Here is a 20,074-nt window from a genome sequence, read left to right on the forward strand (position 1 = left end):
ATATCCTCTGCCCAGATCTCTGTAAGTGAGGACTGCATGAATGGGTGGTTAACTTAGAAGGGCCATAACCTTGTGCCTATTGTGTAATTTGCCACCGCAGAAAAAGTAACATTTAAACAACAGTCCTAATCAGGACTTACTTCTGAGGAGGCATGCATAGGTTTGCAGTGTTCATTTGTGCAACTTCTGTATGTTGGAGATACGTGAGGAAAAGGCCAAAAAGATTCCTTGTAGAAATGCAAGTACTGTCTCCCTTGCTCAAAAAACAAAACAAAAAAAACCCTAGAATGACAACAGTATGCTGAATTTTACACTTTTCTATCATGGGACTCCTGTTGCTGTGAAGTACACTTTTTCCCTTAAAAGATTTTCACACATCCCTAGCTTTTTTCAACAGCTCACTACAAAGCACGGTGTATTGATTATTCACAACTTCCAAGCTCAACAGCATGAAGAAAGCATGGATTCAAATAAATCTTGTTATGCCATATCGTTCACAGTCCATGTCACTATGGTGTGAATGGTGCACCAAGCATCCCCTTTACACACATCCCAATAACCATAGACAGTGCGGTTGAATGATTTCTGAAATTCATTTGTGTCTAAACAAAAGTATTATCAAGTGCCCCTTGGAAGAGACAATTTCAGCTGCTGTGTCACACTGTCAGATTGTGAAATAACTTCTGTCACTCAGAAGAAGAAGAGATGTTGGAATCATGGTGGATAATGCCCTAAAAATATCAGTACAGAAGACGGCAGCTATTTAAAAAGCAACAGTGCACTACCATTTTACTTATCAGATATAAATAACCCAGAATATAAACATCCTCCATTAACTGTTAATGGAAATGGTCAAAGTGGGGGCAGGCATGGTTGGATATTCCCATTTCAACTCCATGTCTATGGTGGGATGGAAAAGGCCTGATTCCAATATCCAGTGTGGACAGAGAGGACTTCTGAATAAATACATCTCACTTCCTCTTTCAGGTATACTTAAACCTCATTGTGCTGAAGAGCATAAAGGGCAGAAGGTCTGTGCAGAAAGACAGCAGTGATGAAAGGGGAATATGAAGAAGCTCCCCCTGACCCTGTAAGGGAAGCAGAGGTGCCTTTGTGACCGATGCTTGCTCTGCATAGGGTGAGGCTTTGCTCTCTGCAGTTTGCTATAAACTAAACCTAATGCAAGGACTTTGTAGTAAAACAGCTACTTTGAGATCTTGTATAGAATGTCCTGGGAGATTGAAGTGTTCTCCTACTGGTTTCTCTGTTTTGAAAACATTTTGAATTTCAGAAATAGACTGGAAAGAGAAGCTGCTGAATTGCAACTCATTACCAAACTTAAAACAATGGAGAGACCTGGTCTGAACAGAGACATTGGATTCTTATCTCATTATACATGACTAAGCCATTTCTCACCTTCTCACCCCTTGCCTTTTCCTGTAAGACCTATTACAGTCGTTAAGAGTCATCAACAGGCTCATCTCAGCTATCTGCCAATCTCCAATTCCCACCACCCTTCTGAGTAATACCCCTCCCCACCTTCTCACTATATAGAAGGATCTGGCAACTTCTGTTTCAGTGTATCTGAAGAAGTGTGCATGCACACGAAAGCTTATACCAAGAGCTAACTTAGTTGGTCTTTAAGGTGCTACAGGAAGGATTTTTTTTTATTATTTTGACTATGGCAGACCAACACGGCTACCTATCTGTAACTCAGCTCTCATCTGTGGCTCCTAAAAGTTGCTGGCATGTGACAGCAGCCACATCCCAGGAATGGCTTCGACTGGCCAACTAAACCAGGTGAGGGTAGCCTATGGGTCTCAAACTCTTAGTGAGTTAGGGACTTCCCCTGTTTGCAAAGCCAGGCTCTAAAGAATTGAGCAGATGAGACCAACATTGGGTCCAAGGGTCAAGAAGACAGTTTCTGCATGTGGAAGTGGGGGGCAGATGGAGATTGTCAACCCTGGGAAGGAAAACTGATCCTAAACCTCTGCTGCCTTGTGGGATACCTTCAGGAGAAGAAAAGGCTAAGGAGTAAACCCTACACAAATCCCGAGTGGAGTTCCTAAGATAGTTGGATGGCATCTTGTATGCTTCCTTCCAGCAACTCCTGCAGTCAAGCTGGTGCCAAACATATTGCTCTGCTTTTCTTTGGACCATCAGTGAGGCCAAAAGTGGGGTCTGATTGTCTGGGCAGCCTAGGACCTCCATACACACTGCCCAAGCTTGCACCCCAAGAAAGTCACTTTGGTGCTGCTAACAGAGTGGTTTGACTTCACACCCGAAGGTGCAGTCCATTGTCTCTAGAGACAGACAGATGCAAACAACATTATGTATAGTCCAATCTGATGCATTTTAACTTGGAAGTCATAGTGAATTCAATGGAACCATACTACCTAAAGGACCATCTTCTCTAATAAGATGGGCAGATGAAGGGGGACTTGTTTATCTACACAGGCGAGTCTGTTTTCATTTAAACAGGACTAATGAGGTGATTTGTTCTTCTCGGCTGCTGGCTGCCATTTTGTTTCCATTTTTATCTGCTCTTACCCTATTTCTATATGGTTTTATCATGTTGTTGCTTGTTACGTTATGTGGATTGGTTAGTTTCTATTGTGGATTGTATTGTTCTTTCCCACACTGGGAATTTTAAAATGGAACATGTTGATGTAAATGTAACAAACAAAAATAAGCAAGTCCCATTGAACTTAATGAGATTTCTGGGTAGAGAGGCATAGACTAGTGATGGAGGCCAATAGGAAGACAATAACTGACCATTTTGAGGGGGAAAGTGCTATAGTTTTACAGAATAAAAGCTGGAAAGATGTAACCGAAGCTGCAAAAATGTCCTTTATATGTCAGTATCATCTAAACTCCTAGTTGTAGTATAATACACACATTAAGGTTTCATTCCACAGAACTGTGTATCTAGTTATCTGAATCCACGAGGAGTTTTTCTGAGCGGAATTTCAAGAGCAGTTTCTGATATGGCATAAGATCAGCCGCTCTATCTCTCCTGTCAGAGGAGGGAAGAGTGCTGTTGCACCCAGGTCCTGCCTGCAGGTTTCCCCACAGGCGTCTGGTCGGCCACTGTGAGAACAGAATCCTGGACTAGATGGGCCACTGGCCTGAACCAGGTGGCTTTTAAGTTCTTATTCTTAGCCTCCTAATATTGGCGGCCTCTGTACCTACCGGTAAGTTCCTAGCTGACCTACTACTTTTAAAAGAAAGTTAAAAATCAGAAGAGCAGTTTGAAAAAAACAGGAATGAAAAGCAAATAGATATGCAAAATGGTAAATAAATTGTATATATAAACAAGAGATATTATCGTTAAGCCATTTTTAGTCTAGCATTTTTATTGTGTTTATAAAAAAACCATCTGCTTAATTAAAACCCTTATTACTGTTTTCATCTCTCATTAACTTGCAACAGGGGAAAACCCATCCATGAACATTATTAAACTCATTCGTTTTAAATGTACATTTAAACAAAAGCTTTTAGTGTTCATACATCAAAACAGCATGACATTGCAATGAAGGTATAATTAAGAAATTAAATGTTGCACTTTCCTTTACAGCGTGTATGTTTTGCCCAGACGTATCCTAAGCAATCTTGCTTGTGGTCTAAGGAGTATTTGGAGCTGAGACGTTAAAATCAGAGATGGCCCAAGACTTTTTTGTGTCTCAGAGAAAAAACCAGCAACATATGGGCTCTTATGGTGGTGTTATATAGTTCTAATAGATAAGGCTCAGTCTTTATGTATCCTTACTTTGGAATAAGCTCCTGCAGCAAGATTGCACCCCACCCATCTATTCCACGTGGAAGGTAGATAGTGCTGTTGGCATAGAAAAGTGAGAATTATACAGAATCTTAGCTGGTAGCTGCATTGTGGCTAGCTGAGTCACGCTCCTCTCCCAACTTCTCAGAGTGCCCACTAGCAAGCCCCCAGCTCCAGTCTTCCCCATCACTGACATTGCTGTCACTGTTCCCTACCCATTCCTCCATACCACTGAGTATAGAATGGTTTTGGCAAGGCAAAGAAAAGGAGGCAAAATTTGGATTGGCAACTGGAAAGATTGCATTTGAACCAGGGGACAGCAGCTACCAGCTTCTAGAACAGAAGTGGGAAACCTATTGACCAATGGGAGCCGTAGTTCGACAACATCTGGAGGGTCACAGGTTCCTTACGCCTATCCTAGCATAAAGGCTCAAACAGAAGCAGGGTGTGTTTTAACTGATCATGTGAGAAGACTCTGCAAGTTTTACTGTTTTTATCTTTATCACTTTTGGTACGTTTTAGCTGCTTTAATTTCCACTGTGGAAGTACGTGGAGGGAAAAATCCCTACCCTAACAAAGACAACAACTGCTAGACAAAATGTTTTTATTTTCATGCCTCTAAAAGGATTTCCCTTGTGGTTATATGTATGAGTCAGCAACTCATCAATTCTGAAGTATTTTTAAAGAGTTGCTTAAGGGACAATATGGCAAAGCAAACCTTCTGAAATTAGGATATGCAAAAGCTTCCAGGGCGGGTGGAACTATCCAGACTCTGGCTCTACCAATTGATTTTGAACAAGGTGGGGGTGGGATACCAGGATTATTATTAATAGCCTTCTAGCTTTCTGGGAAATGATCTCACCAAGCTGGACTAATCTTTTAAATTCGCATTATGGAGGCAAAATTTCTTTTTTTAGAGGCAGCTACTTAAATCGATGGGTCATTTCTAACTACATAATACCTTATATGTTGCTCTGAATCTTGGAATATCCCCAGAATTCCAACAGCAAAAAGAGCAGGATATCTCAAAAGAGAACGCTGTGCAATTTCTCTCACTGCAGGTACACAAAACGCAAATCAACCCAGTCCCAAAACACTAAGCCCCTTCCACGTAAGGGGTCTGCAAGATGCTATTGAGCTTTAAGTGGCCTGCCTCCTTAATTAATTACACATGTAATCCTATTTAAAAAATCCACTGAGAGGATATGCTTTGAATTCTAATTTGTTTATGCCCCGCCTGTGTTCATCTTGAGCTTACTTAAGGATGCGCCCCACCCCCTTCCAGAGGCTCACTTTTCCAGAGGGAACAGGAGCAACTTCTCCCTTACTGTTATGCTATTTTTGCCTTGGTCCGGCTGCTGTATTGATAAGTGCAAAAATGAATTGGGTAGGAGGAGGCAGAGAATAAACAACCGCAGCAGGAACAAGGTTGTATAAATGTTCCCTACTGCAGGTGTCAAACCACTTCGGAATCTGCTTTGATGTTGCAGAGGTTTCCAATGTACTTGCTTGGTGTACATGGAGAGAGCCGGTTAGGCCAAAACAGCACATAAGACTTTACCCTCCTGGATTTGTAAGTCACCACAAGTATCACTAGTTGCCCCTTAAGAGAAAACCCAAATTGCTGGAAAGGAGGCATGCACATCCCTCACGGAGGGATGGGGAGGTTTTCTGTTTTACTTAAGGTTCATGGCAGGGCATTGCTGCAAATGAAAGAGCTTTTATCTGCTATCCACTGCTTGTGGCAGTCTATTTATTTATTTAGTTATTTATGGACTGTCTTACCCGCCCTTCACCATGAGGCTCCAGGGCAGGTTATGGCAACACAAAATCTGTGGAATCTACATCTATCTATCTAAACTGTCAAAGGCCAGGATGGAAAAGTGTCTTCAGCATTTGGTAAAAAAGATGTTGCCAGATGCAGCTCTGTGGAGAGGAAGCTTAGAAGCTATCCCAGGGAATGGGCTACCTCAGGGAATATGCCCTTTCCTGGGCTGTCCCCCCACAACCTTCCAAGAGCGGTCAAACTACCAAGGGGGCCTTTCTGCTGATCTGAACACCTGAAAGGGCCTGTAGGGAAGGGAGTGGCCTTCCATACATTGCAGAGGAACATTAGTGGTTTCCGATCTGCAGCTACTTCCCAAAGTGCTATGAATGCAAATGCGACAGTGAAACGCCTCAATAAATCTGTTAGTCTTTCAGTTGTGTGTGCGCATGTATTCAAAGTAGAATTCCAGTGATGGCGATACAAGGAAAAAAGATTCTTGTGCATATAATGTGCTCGGGAAAAGAAGGGGGGAAAGCCATTGCATGTCTGTGAAAATCAATCAGCTGCACAGCCCTTAGAATTTGAAGCAGGTTTAGAGACACCTGCTGACTTATTTCTGTATGGCAGTTAAATATTTCTTAGAGCTTTGGAATCGGAATTTAACTGTGTGTCCCAATGCAAAGGATGACAAAAACCTGTATTTTTAAATAATGAAGTACATGGAGAGCTTTTGCGGGGGAAACCAACTTGTCAAGTAGCATGGAGGAAAGTCTGAGCATGCTGAAATTTCTCCTTCTGTGCAATTAGGAAATGTTTAGGCACCCAGCCCATTTCTGCATCTGATTGCATGATCTGCATGACATTCCTGTTTCTCTTTCATTCTGCCTTTCCAAAACTCAGCTGGAAGCTTATCCCTTTCTCTCTTCCTTAGCCTCCCCAAACCCTACTCCTCGTACATTATGCCATCTCTCTACTGATACTTATGGGTGAAATGAATTGCAACAGGGTATATACAACAATGTTTGCTAACCTGGTGCCTTCCAGGTGTTTTGCACTACAACTCTCATCACACGCTGGCTGCGGCAGATGGGAGTTCTGGAAAAGGCTGGCATACGGAGTGAGTTGAATGTTGAATACAAGGAGCAGAGCAGTACATTTTGACTGGCCTAACTTGTTATGAGAGTTTAGAAAAGCTGCACCTTCTAGAATTCTCTCTTCTTTATAATTATGTATTTCTCTGTATCTGGACACATTAATCCAAACAGCAGGTCTCCTGGCTATGTGTTCTTCCTGAACTTCCTCACTTCTATAGGAATAAGGTTTTGTGTTTTTTGTCAAGAAGAGGATCCTGCATCTTTAAGCATTGTGGAGGGACAGGAATTTGGGCATGTGAAGGTTATCATGCAGGGCTTTCACTTAATCTGACTCATTTGGCTGGAACAACAAGAACTAAACAGATTCATCTCTTTTTAATACAACTTGTAGATAAAAGCATGTTCTGACTAAAAACCAAATACTGCAACAACCCACTGGTGACTTTTGAGTGCAGTTGTGGCGGAATCAGAGAGGTTTTTTCATTATTTTTATTATTATCTACTATTATTTTTGTTTGTTTGTTTGAAAACACTGGGAAGTATAGAAGCATGCTGCATTGTGTGGGATGAAGTCAGGGCTTTGATTCCACAAGACAAAGCAGGTGTGACAGTAATTCATTCCAGTTCCCAGGGCTAAATGAATAACTGACAGCTCTTGCTCCTTCCACATTCTTATGCTGGCTGCACAGAAGAGGGGCTCAGCATTCTCCAGGCGGGGAAGAGGCTTTGCTGACACTTCACTCTCTTAGGGTTCAATAACAGTTTCCCTTATTACAGCAGCTAACAGATTTTGTCAGTAAACTGGATTCTGCAGCATGCTGCAAAGAAAAGAACGATAGGTGCCAACAGAGTCATTTCTGGTCCCTTTCTAAGTTAAATATGGGACACTGCTGATATGCCTCTTTAACTGCTGTAGATGAGAGACAATTTGGGTTGATTCTGCTTTTTCTACCACTGTGGCACCAAGCTGCACAATTTCCCCTTCTACGTAATCTGCATTTGAAGGCACAGGTAGAAGCCTTAGTCCAATGTTACATGCCTTAGTCTAAAAGTAAATTTTCTGGAGGTCATCCGTTACATTACCCTGAAGTCTCACTGTAGCTTTTATGAATAATATGATTGAAAATGGCTCAAAGGTTATTCTAACCCATCTGCCCTAATATTTGCCAGTTTTAAACACTCTCGTTCCTCACACAGCCATGCCTCCTGTTTATATACGGTAATTGCAAAGCTTTCTTTCTATCTTCTCACTTAAGGTCACCAGAGTGTTTCCTGGCGTGGCTGGGCTGATTTGTAAGAGCTGCATAATTGGCAGAGATTCATCTGGCGAATCTTTCCTTCCTGCGCTGCATCACTATGCCAAAGAAGAATCATCTACTGAATTTTCCGCCCATCATGCACTGTTAAAGGCAAACGAGATATGCCAGCAAAAGGGTTGCTAACCTTTCTGTCTATAAGTGTGCAAGTACAACCAGCAGAGTTGAGAGGTTTTTATTTATTTCTCTCCCCTGCCCCCCGTAGTAAAAATGATGCAAGTGAAGCTTTGCCTGGGAAACCTTATTAATGAATTTTGACATGTCATGCACCTGTTAAGTAACCATGATGGAAGACAGTTGACAACCTTATTCTATCTTCCACCATCCCTCTCCAAATCTGAACAAGACTGTGACTTACCCTGATCCTAAACATGTTTCCTTAGGAAGATAATAAGATTTATTACAAGTAATGCCGCATAGGCTTAGATTCTCGGTGGAAGGGCTTTTATGTGATGAGCAGAGTCCCGAGCATAAAATCTCCCTATGAGTGGCTGAAGCAGAAGTCATGACACAGCATGCCTGTTCACTTGCTATGGAAACTATGTTTGGTTAAGTATCAAGTGTCCAGATTTCTGCTCATGTGCTTAGCAAGGAAGCTCTGCATATTTATAACTTAGGCAGCCTAAAGACTACAACAGCAAAGCAATTCCCTTATGGGCCAGCAAATTCATTCCACAGCTTGGCCTGAGCAATGTATTAATTATTGTTGTTTTTATATTGCCAGAAGAATGTGGAATCTCTTCTAGACCAAGATAAATTGATACCAGAAGGATTAATGGTCTAAATTAGCTACAACACAGTAAGGCGTGTGATAAACCAAAGAGTGGGGACCCATATTGAGGCCTGAGGGTTGTATCCAACCAAGTTATACTCAGAGCAGAGTCCATGAAATTAATGGAGCCGTTAGTCATGTCCATTCTTTTCAATGGGTTTACTCCAGGAGTAAGGAAGCTTTGACCTGTGAACCAAACCAGGCCCAGCAAACCTCCCCATTTGGCCTGCTAGGCTGCTTTTCTTAAACCAGGCCTACCTGCCCCACACCTGACGTATAAGATGTCAGGTCTGGGGCAGGTACCAATGTGGCTACAAAGTAACAATCAGGAGTGTAAAGTGAGTGACCGATTGTTCCTTGCTGGAGCATGGTGCACTTCAGACGATGGATGAAGGGAGTGTACCTTTTTCTGAGAGCACCAAGCAGTTTGCATTAGAATTTCTGCTAAAACAGGTTTCCCCCTCCACTTCAATGCAACCTGCTGGGCACTACAGGATTAGCAAAGTCCCTTGTTCTGCGGTTCCCAGTTGCCAACTGGCTGTCAGGCACTTGACATAATGATGCCAAGTAATTGACAAGTGAGTTGTCCAGCCCACCTGTCAAAGCTGGCCCACAGGTTATGGTCAGATAAGGATCTGGTTCACTGGTCCAAAAAGGTCCCCCATCCCTGGTTTACTCTGAGTAGTACTAATATTGGTTACAACACTGAGTAGTCCAGAAAACCATTCCGTAGGGGCATGTTGGAGCTGCAAAAAGAACCTGGATGAAGGGTGTGTTTGAGAACATATATGAACACCTTAAATTGGGAGGCTGCAAAGGTACATTGAATCAATTACCACCTTGTTGGTGAGATCCTGAAGCAACATAACTTTTTATAACATGTCGAGATTGGAAGCTTGGCAGGCTCCCCAAACAACTTTGTGATCCTCCCACACCCACAATCTGCGATGTTGTTGAGACGCACACTTCCCTCTAGTACAAAGTGTATTACTTAGGAGAAAATGTGGGAATTCTTTTTACCAAAGTTATGTTTGTGCAGAAAACGTGCTGCAAATGAGAAACAGATGTGTACCATTTTCAAAAAAACTGAAATTAAAAATTTGTGCAGAAAGTATGTAAACTGGTAAACTTGCTGCCCCCTAGTGTATCAATGTATTCATGGATGGAGACTAGCTTTTCTCTCTCCTATTATAAGGACTTAATAATTGGAGCTTTGCACACTTCATAACATATAGCAAAACACAGATTTGTCATGATTAAAGAAAGCATTGCTTGAGCAACAGCATAGATTTGTGATACTAAAAATAAATTTTGAAGTACACAGTAGAAAATCAAGGTTTGATCATTAATTTAAATTCCCAAGAGATTGCATGAACATGCTACATACCTAAATGCTCACAGTAAAGAACCTGATTTTCTGTCTGGCAACAGCTTTCACATAATAATAGAGTTTTGTTACATGAAACTATCAACCTGGTTTAAATTTTATGATGGTAAACAAGTTTTCTGATCACTTCACCTAAAATTATCAACACATCCACAACAGACTACTTGTGATTCACATGGGATCTGGGTCTGTGACAGCCTGTTCAGATACTTGGCTCAACACATTTAATGTCAAACAGATAATAGAAAAAAACAATGAGTTGTGAAATTGGTATGACATCTTTGGCTATAATAATAGGGTAAGACTTTGAGTAGGACTTATCAGATGCCACCCTTTAAATCAGTAGAAATTACTTTCTAGTACTATGAATTGCTTAAAAGCTGTTGAATGCAGTCTGAATTCACTTAAGCTCAGGATCTATATCTCCATCCCAGGTGGTAACATTACATGACCCCAACATTGGCTAATGGTTAGAAACCAAACAAGCCAGTTCTCTCTAATATGGTATTCATTGTATGAACATGCTCTGTGTTTTTTGTACTTGCAAGGCAAAGGCATGTGCAGTGTAGCAATTACTACTGGATAGGTAAAAATATTGCCCCAGCTCAACACTGTGACCAAGCTAAGATGCCTCAGTGAGATCAGGAGACATCAAAAGAAAATGGTATTTCACATACTAGGGAGTCTACTAACTCAAGAGGTGATAATGCTAAGCATTTACATAGCTTCCCTAATATTATGTCTTGCAAAACTGTGATAATAATAGTGTAGCTGGATCCAGTACTGCATTCTCATTATAATTTGTGAATTAAGAACTCCTGAATATGTTGTACAGTCATTGCATGATGTGCAGAAAGTCAGCTCCTAAGACTCTCGGCTTGTAAGAACAAAGCAAGCTTTTAGCTGACATAATTGATATGTGTTCAAATGTTGGGTGGCCTGATGCAAAAGGAGACAAAGGTTTTGAACCCTTAAGAGCTGTGTAGAAAAATGGAATTTCAGGAGGCATGGCTTGTCATGCAAGCTACATCTGCTGCAGTGCCCTCTTCTGCAGAGCTATTGATTTTATTTATTAGTTATATTTGTTTCTAGCCAGACTTTCAGCCTACCCACACCACTATCCCCATCCCCAGTAATTACGGGCGGCATTTTGGCGGTCTTGTAATAACAAAAGGGAGAAAGGGGTACTCCTGAAGAGAGAGCGGCCCCTCGCTATCGCCTAACGTCAACCGTAAGCCCCTGAGCCCCTCTTATTAGAAGAAGTCGCTTTCGGCCCCGGAGCTCGTCAATTGCACCGATCGCGCAATCCCAAACCTGGAGCTAAAAACCAGCGTTTTGAAGGCGGTGATTCCTATCTTTGCCAGCCAAGAAAGCAGCGCCTCCTTCCCAAATTCATTATTCTTCTTGCTATTCTATCTTTGCCAGCCAAGAAAGCAGCGCCTCCTTCCCAAATTCATTATTCTTCTTGCTATTATTGTTGTTGTTACATATGTACTGAATTCTGATGGGATGCTGTTTAAGCTGCTGCTACTGCTAATTTAAGACAAAACATGCGAAAAGGTATTTCATTCAATAAGGCAAAGCGTATCCCGCGCCAGCCATGGGAAAGGCCCCCTTCTCTTTCGCTGCGGCTGAGCCTGAACTAGAGACTAAGCAGAAGCGGAACCAAGAGGCGGGGGGAGGGCTGTTGCTCAATCGATCCAGCGAACGGATTTCATCCGTCAAATTGGAATTTAACAAGGAGCCGCCATCTCGAGGCAGCAATAAACTCACGTGCAGCCCGAGAGGCAAATACCCCACAAAAGGGTTAGAGCTGCATAGGGGGTGGGAAGCGGGGACCCAGCCTGGTTTGTTGTTCTGCAAGCCAGGTTTGGTTTGTCTTAAAACAGCGTGTCCTAACGTGGTCATTTAGCTTCGGGTTCTTTTCGTGGCAAAGGCGATATATTACCACTAATAACGGAGGCTCAAGCGGCAGTTTAAACAGCAAAGTTACTCCCGCTGAGCTATATAATACCAGGTCAACATGTATAGGAACTGCAGCCTGAAGGGGCTGAACTCAAAAGCTACCCACCCTTGCATCGCTTTTCCTTTGCAATGGGGAATATTGCACGCGCCACCCAACACTGTGGGACCTACTTCTATGTAAAGCCGTTACTTCTGTCGAACCGCGGCCTCATTGCTAGAGCCACCCACCTTGCGCGCGCATGGTCCCACGTTCAATTTTTTAGCACTCCTGCCTGAAATCCTGGAGAGGTGGGCCAAGAGCCTGACTCGACTTAAGGCAGCGTCTTCCGCCACCCCCCGTAGAACTGCCCTGTTTATACGGCTCCCCCCAGGTAGAAAGCGATATGTAAAATGTGGCCAAGACGACGAGTAAGCACCTTGGAGCCGTTTACTCTCTCCACTTAGGGTGTGCAGCTGCCTCTGGCCACGTCTACTTGCCCCCATGGAAGCTAACGGGGGGCTGACTGCCCTGCGAAGAACGACGCCTAGGGGCTGGGGCTGGGACACGCACGAGAGCGGTGCGTTTTCCTGTCAGGCAGCGAGCGGGGCAGCCCCGCGACGGCAGTGTGGAAGGACCCGTCCCTTTGGCGGCACGGAGAGTGGTGGGAGTGCCCAGAGCGCTGTGCCCGCAGCCCGTCCGACTCGCAGCTTCTCCTCGGCGGCGGCGTCGCCATGTCCGTCAGCGAGATGTTCATCGCTTTGCAAGGGGTGCTCACGGCCGACCAGGATATCCGCGAGGTGAGAGAGGGTCGCGCCGGTGCGAGGACCACGGACTCTTCCCCCGAGCTCGGAAGGGGGATCCCTTTCCTGCCCATCCCTTTCGCTGGTCATCGGATGACGGGGACTAGAGCCTTGGTTTTCCTACCTTCCAAACCGCGGGAGCCAACCTTTTAACAACTGCATGCCTGAAACATGGGACCCATTTCTATCACGTAAACCCCAAACCGCCCTATGTGTCTCTGTTGTGGCTCCTGTAATAACATTTACATAACGGCCCAGGAGAGGGAAATTTAGTTGTTGCTGCTTGTTACGCTAAGTGTGAGAGAAATTGCATCGGCTGAAATTTTCCGTCCTGCACCACCAGCGTTAAAGATCTTGTTCTCCTTTGCGCCTATTCTTTGTCAAAGCTGAACAAAGAAACAACAACAACCAGTGATGATTGCAAGCACTGCCACCCATCTTGGGTCAAGGTGTGATCCACTATGGGGTACTGACCCATCACAAGTAGCAGTATGATGAACAGAATCATAGTAGCAACCTAATTGCCTCATAGATAACCATTAGTTAGCTAAGTAGTGCAGACCCCGTTTTTCAAAAGCCAAGCTATGGACCCACTACTTTTAAAAAGTTTGATATCTCTCTGGTAGTTTTTGTTACGTGAATGGTGCCACAGATCTCCTGAGTGGATTACTGGGGTCCATGGACCCCCCCCCCCCCAATTAGGAACCAGAGGTCTAGAACAGTGTTTCCCAACCAGTGTTCCGCGGCACACTAGTGTGCCGCGAGACGTTGCCTGGTGTGCCGTGGGAGGGAGGCGGGCAAGTCGGGCGGCGAGAGGCGGGGCGGCGGCGGCGAGGAGAGGCCGCCCAGCGCGGGGCTCTCGCCGTCTGCCTGCCTGGCTGCCTGCGTGGCGCTGACGTCACAGGGCTGTAACGTGCCCCACATAGGCACATGCGGGGCGGCAAGCGAGCTCCCTCCCACATCCCATCGCCGCTCGCTTCGGCCGGCCTACTGGGCTGTCGCAGGCGGAAGGCCTGCGCATGCGCGAGGTTTTCGCGCCTTCGGGATTCCCTTCACGCCTTCCTCCTCCCGGGTCCTTGAGAGCGCGGGAAGCAGCAGCGCGAGACCGGCGTTGAGCCTGGTAGGTATTGCGCTTGCCAAGGCAGTCATTTGGGAAATGAAAACTTGCAAAGCAAGCAACCAGTTCAATCTGAAGTGCGTGTATGCTTAATATCCGGTATCTGAAACCTGTTCTGCCCCCTCCCCCACACTTGGTGCCATTTTCATCTACACATGCAGCAGAGTAAGTTGACCCAGAATAGTACCAATTCAGATGGCAGATGGGAGAATGACAGTGCTGAATGCTTTCCCATGTAGAACAGTCCCTGCAAATAAAAACCTAGCATATTTGGAAGAGGGATGCTGGCCTAACCATTACCTTCTATGCTGTTACTATTTTTTAATTTTTTTTACATAAGTAAAAAGTGACCTTTCCCCATCTGGCATGGTGGTGTGCCTCGAGATTTTTTTCATGAAACAAGTGTGCCTTTGCCCAAAAAAGGTTGGGAAACACTGGTCTAGAAATTTACTAGAGAGAAAGACAGGCAAAATTGAACAGCAGTTTTGTGCTAACATTGCATATTTTTCTGTACAATCATGTTCTGAGTATTTTATTGTTGTTTACAGGAGATCAGGAAAGTTGTTCAAGCTCTGGAGCAAACAGCCCGGGAAATTCTTACAGTGCTACAAGGAGTCCACCAGGGGTCTGGATTTCAGGACAGTAGGTCATGCTTTGTTTGCCTATTGAGAAAAAAAGTCACAAACATGTTTACATGCATAAAGGATGGTTACAGAAGAAGATAAAAGATGCCACTCAGTAACGTAAAAGTGAAATGGTTATGTGTTTTGTGAAAAACATTTTTCTACTCCAGTTTCTTTGTGAATTGGAAATGCAGGAAAGTGAATCATGTACAATACCTGTAGATTATAACACTAAATTTGACTGTTTCATTATTGGGCACTTAACTAGTCAACAAAGACTTATTCAGCTGTGAAATCTTAAAACAAGTCTGGTTTCTATATCCTATCACACTGGGCAGGGCAGCTTGTGGGTTCTACTCTGCTTGAGCAGAGCCTGGTACAAAAGACATAATAGAATGAAACAATTCAGAACCTGGAAAATTTTTAAGGGCCAGAACTAAGCAAAGCACACATTCTTTCCACACAGTAATCCACTCCCTTCCCATTTCAGCAGTACAATTTAGTGGGTCATTTTGTTGTTGCAAGTGTTAAACACACCTGAGTAAGAAATCCTTGCTGATCTGCTTCAGATCACCCAGAGAATTACTATTCAGTCACAATTTACCTTCTGTTCACTCCAGGTGTGGGGAACCTAAACAAGTAGAAGCAGGCTTCTTGCTTCAGACTGCCACCCTCCAATTCATGGGGATTGGGGGTGGGCAGTGCTAGCACATTTGCTTCCACACCTCTACTCATCTGACAGCTTACCCAGTTGCAGGAATGAATCTCCCAGTAGAGCAGAGCGGCTGCAATAACATTCCCACAGCAGAGTCATTGCCATTTACTTTGAGGGTGGGAAGGGGGAAGTGGTGGGAAGGTCAGGGCTGTACAGACGAGCTAGCTAGCAGGAGCCCTGGATTGCCTCTGCCAGTGCATCCACAGAACCCTAACTCACCCACCCACCCAGTCTTTCCCTGTAAATGACAGTGATGGCTTCCAGGCACCTATTGCTGCAGCTGAACCACTCCTGTCATTATGAACTTATTTCAGTGGGACTAAACCATGACTAACTTAGGCTTCAGTCCTGTATCCTCTTACCTAGGAATAAGCCCCATTGAACTTAATGGAACTTAGTTTTGATGCATAGGATTGTGGTGTCCTATGGATGGATCCAGTGAATCAAACTTAATAGAAATTTAATTAATATATAAATGCTGTTGGGGTTGTTGTTCATTATTATAGTGCGTACGTTTGTGTTTTTATGTTGTAAACAACCCGGTGTTCTTCAGAGGGAGGTATAGATAGCAAATAAATAAGAAACCTGTTTCTTTTAAGTATCACAGTATTGTCTTTGCTCATGGTTCTATGCCTAAAGGGTGTTTTCTTTAAAGAAACTCAAAAACCAATAACTAGCCTTTGTTTTCGAGGTTAAGTGCTGTTTGTTTTTAATTCCAGTACCAAAGAAGTGTCAGAAGGCTCGTGAACACTTTGGTACTGTTAGAACACAGTTGGCCTCTCTGAAAAACAAGTTCCCTGCAGATCAATATTACAGGTTAGTAAATGTCCACTTTCCTCCTGCCTATTGTGGTCTTTTTTATAATATTTTATTCTTTTTTCCATATAGAAAGTTACATTTGTTACTGAGCAATTTTAAACCAATCATTTTAATATGGATGGCTATGATTTATTTCCACTGTTGGAGGCAGTATGCTTCAGCATACCAGTTACTAGGAATCACAAGCGGGGCGGATGCTATTGTACCACCACAAGGATAGGATTTAGGACTAGATGGGCATTTTGTCGGATCCAGCAGGAGTCTTCTGTTTAAAGTGCCAGGAATCACTTTCTCTTTCCCCCCCATGCAGATTTAATGAACATTGGAGATTTGTGTTACAACGTTTGGTGTTCTTAGCAGCATTTGTTGTCTACTTGGAGACAGAAACCTTAGTGACTCGGGAAGCTGCTACAGAAATACTTGGAAGTAAGGAATTGTTTTTCCACTTAAACACAATGACTTTTGGCTTTAACAAGGCTCCCTAAGAAATTCAGTAAAATGTTAACCTAAATTGGCACATCAGAAAGCTTCTACGTCACTTTCATTCTAAAACCTTTTGACGTAGTTTGACGGTGAAATAAAGACTAGACCTCTGCTTCAGCTCTGCCAAGGTTCCTTTTTTAACTGAAAAAATTAGTAACTGTTAGTAAAAAAAAGGAGTCCATATATGCACTGCTCGAGAGCTATGAGTTGGCAGAGTTGCAGGCTCCCTGGAAAGGTAGAAAGTCCACAGTGAAAGACAGGGGAATGTGGGAAGATTAGGTGTACACATTAATTGTATGAAGCTTCTATACATTCTTATTTACTTTGAAGAAGCCACACTTGTATTCAGTGAGGCTTACTAAATGTTTAGGATTACAGCTCTACTCCAGCAGTGTGGACTCTAAATGGCAGCTACTCATGAGGATCTTGGGCAGAGGTTTTCCCCATGAGCCCTGCTACCTGAAAATCCTTTTAACTAGAGATGCTAGGGACTGATCCTGGGACCTTCTGCATGTAAATAATGTGGTCGGCCACTGTGCTTTGGATTTGGGGCTAAGATATGTAACCCTACAATCCTTCCTAGAGTCTGAGATTAACATCCAAGGTACTTCTCTGTGTGCACCCACCAAGAGATGTCAGAGAGTGGCAATGAGGGAATGGGCCTTTTCAGTGGTAACCTCAGTTAGAGGATACTCTCCCCAGGGAAACTCACCTGACACTGGCTTTGTCCTCTTTCAGGCACTAGGTGAAGACATTTTTATTCTCCCAGGCATTTGGACAGCAGCACTGATATTGGAACTTTTGGTGGCTACCAGGGTATACATCCTGTGTGAAGGGCGTGGATGCTTTGTGCTTTTTCAGATTACTTTTTCTTTGAACACTTTTAGTATTTTATATTTGAATTGTTTTTGAATCGATCGGTGTAATTAACTAACCATTAACCTAAAAGGAAGGCCTAACCTGAATTGGCACTCCTTTCATTTTGGAGTCTTCTAACCCTGATGATTTGTATTATCAGAGTTGAATCCAAATCCGTTCATTCTTTTTGCAGTTGAATCTGAAAGAGAGAAAGGCTTTCACCTGGACATTGAGGATTACCTCTCTGGGGTGTTGACTCTGGCTAGTGAGCTGGTAAGTAGAGAGTATTGAGAAGTTTTAGAACTAATGCAGCATTACTTACCTAGTTGGACTGAAAGTAATATCCAGAGCCTTGCGTGGACAAAACTAGAGGTTACAAACAGTGGTACCTCGCAAGACGAAAAACGCGCAAGATGAAAGAGTTTTCCGTTTTTTGAGTTGTTCCGCAAGACGAATTTCCCTATGGGCTTGCTTCGCAAGACAAAACGTCTTGCGAGTTCTTGCGAGTTTGTTTCCTTTTTCTTAAAGCCGCTAAGCTGTTAATAGCCGCTAAGCCGCTAATAGCTGTGCTTCGCAAGACGAAAAAAACGCAAGACGAAGAGACTCGCGGAACAGATTAATTTCGTTTTGCGAGGCACTACCATGGCTCTTTCTTTAATGAAGTTGCTAGTTGCCCTTTTTCTGCAAAGGGAGGCTTATGGTTGCATATGACTCTACTACTAGTAAAGGTTCGCAAGATTGAGGCTTCTTCATCAAATATGCTCTAAAAGCCAGTATAATTTATTCTCTGGAAGGAAGACAAAGTGCTGAGTACCCTGTTCAGATGTTAATACTGTTGTGGGCCTCCAGTAAGGCCTACCTAGCCCGATTTGGTCTGTGCACGTCTGCTTATCTTGCACCATTCTGCTTTCTTCCATAGGCTAGGTTGGCAGTGAACAGTGTCACAGCTGGAGACTACGCCCGTCCCCTCCGCATCTCTGCTTTTATCAATGAGTTGGATTCCGGATTCCGCCTTCTCAACCTGAAGAATGACTCCCTGAGGAAGCGCTACGATGGCCTCAAGTACGATGTCAAGAAAATAGAGGAGGTGGTTTATGACCTGTCAATCCGAGGGCTCAACAAGGACTCAATTGCTAATGCTGGTGGGGAGAAATAGAGGAGGGCTTGTTGAACTGAAGCAATCATTACCTCAATCTTGCTGCCAATGAAGGAGAAGCTTTAACTTGAGCTCTCCAGCAGTAGTTTAGAGGAACCACAAAGCTGCATACCACTGTTGTTTTTTCCTAATGGAATGTTTAGTATGTCCAAGCAGAAGCACTCATTCCCCCCCCCCCAAGCCCCTCTAGCAGGCACTGCTTGGAGTCCTAAGTCACCCTGGCGTAAGCAAACTGTCATCTCTGAACTACAGCTGTTGCTATCCCATTATCCCTGCAGAACCAAGTATGGGGATTATTTCCCCCCTGCGTCACAGCCTTTGTTCAAGCCTCATCCTTTTTGGATCTCCACGTCATTTACATGTAGCACAGTTTATGCAGACTGCTGCCCTGGGCTCCTTTGTAATAAATAAAAGTTCAGTACTTGGCTGCAGCTGATGTGTAAACAGCTTGTCAAAAAGCAGTCATTTTCTGCTCATCTGTGTAAATCAGATAGATTGCTGCATAAAATCAAGAGTTCAGAACTAGGATGATCAGTTCAGTAGACATATTGTTGGGAATGTATGTTTTCAAATAGTCACCGTTCTATAGTACACATATATTTGTATCCTTAAACATGCTGATTTTTACATTTGGGAAGAGACGTGAAATAGTCATTGAAGCCGAACAGTTGCTTGTGGGCATTTTCTAAGTATATATATAAGTTTTAAAAAGCAAATCCAGGAACATGTTTTAGGTGATTTTTTTGTGGGGGGAGGAGCACAGATTTCAAGGAGGTAAGTAGTTACATAACAGGGCGAAGGTGTTTGTGTTCCTTTGAATTCTAAGTGTCCTGTTTCACATTTCCTTCATTTTGTATTGTATCTTTTTTATATAACGTTCTTGGTCCATCATGCAGCAAAGAATGCATTTGGCCTTAACAAAAAACGGTGACACTTACCTTGATCCTAAACACACGTACATGGAGGCGAGTTGCTTTGTGCATAGGAGCACAGCTTTTGTATGTAGGGTGCAGGTGCAAATCACTCTTCTTTCACCTCCATGTGTGTGCTACCTCCACTGTATTAGTATTTAACATCCATCTTCTGAATCTCATTTATATGTGCAAAATTTGTTTCTGCAATATACTGTGTTGTTTTGTCTGAGCATTTTTCATATTGTGTGCTGTATAGGATCTGTTTTCCCCCTTGCCCTAAAGTTTTTCCTTTGACAAATATCACCTCCAAAAGATAAGAAAAATATTTGTACTTTACAATATTAGTGGCTGTAAGTATCTTTTGTTTGTAAATCTTTGCTTTTTTCTGGTTATGTTTTGGGATGGGTGAGGGAAAAGTTCATTGAAAAGCAAATTCTTCCTTTGTTAACGTGGGTAAATAAAAGACACTGTTCTTTAATATTGTGCTTCTGTGATTTTGTTTTGTATGTTTCTTACAAGCTTGCACCCT

The 20,074-nt window shown here is 43.3% G+C and overlaps 1 protein-coding gene across 1 annotated transcript; it reads left to right on the forward strand.

Annotated features, from left to right (window-relative positions):
* Window positions 1-12,688: 12,688 nt before the first annotated feature.
* Window positions 12,689-20,023, forward strand: TSN (translin). Its single transcript, XM_081206696.1, has 6 exons — window positions 12,689-12,857; window positions 14,526-14,619; window positions 16,035-16,131; window positions 16,445-16,560; window positions 17,669-17,748; window positions 18,395-20,023. The coding sequence occupies exons 1-6, from the start codon at window positions 12,792-12,794 to the stop codon at window positions 18,629-18,631; spliced, it is 690 nt and encodes a 229-aa protein (XP_081062822.1). The 5' UTR covers window positions 12,689-12,791; the 3' UTR covers window positions 18,632-20,023.
* The last annotated feature ends 51 nt before the right edge of the window (window positions 20,024-20,074 follow it).

Source organism: Podarcis bocagei (assembly GCF_964188305.1).
Source record: "Podarcis bocagei genome assembly, chromosome: 1".
Lineage (NCBI taxonomy): Eukaryota > Metazoa > Chordata > Lepidosauria > Squamata > Lacertidae > Podarcis > Podarcis bocagei.

What these genes read in the sequence shown, in the direction of transcription:
- TSN (XM_081206696.1), top strand. Translation starts at nt 12,792, where the DNA reads ATGTCCGTCAGCGAGATGTTCATCGCTTTGCAAGGGGTGCTCACGGCC. An exon ending in GGGGTCTGGATTTCAGGACA is followed by an intron (nt 14,620 to 16,034) that starts GTAGGTCATGCT and finishes TTTTAATTCCAG; the next exon opens with TACCAAAGAAGTGTCAGAAG. An exon ending in TGCTACAGAAATACTTGGAA is followed by an intron (nt 16,561 to 17,668) that starts GTAAGGAATTGT and finishes TTCTTTTTGCAG; the next exon opens with TTGAATCTGAAAGAGAGAAA.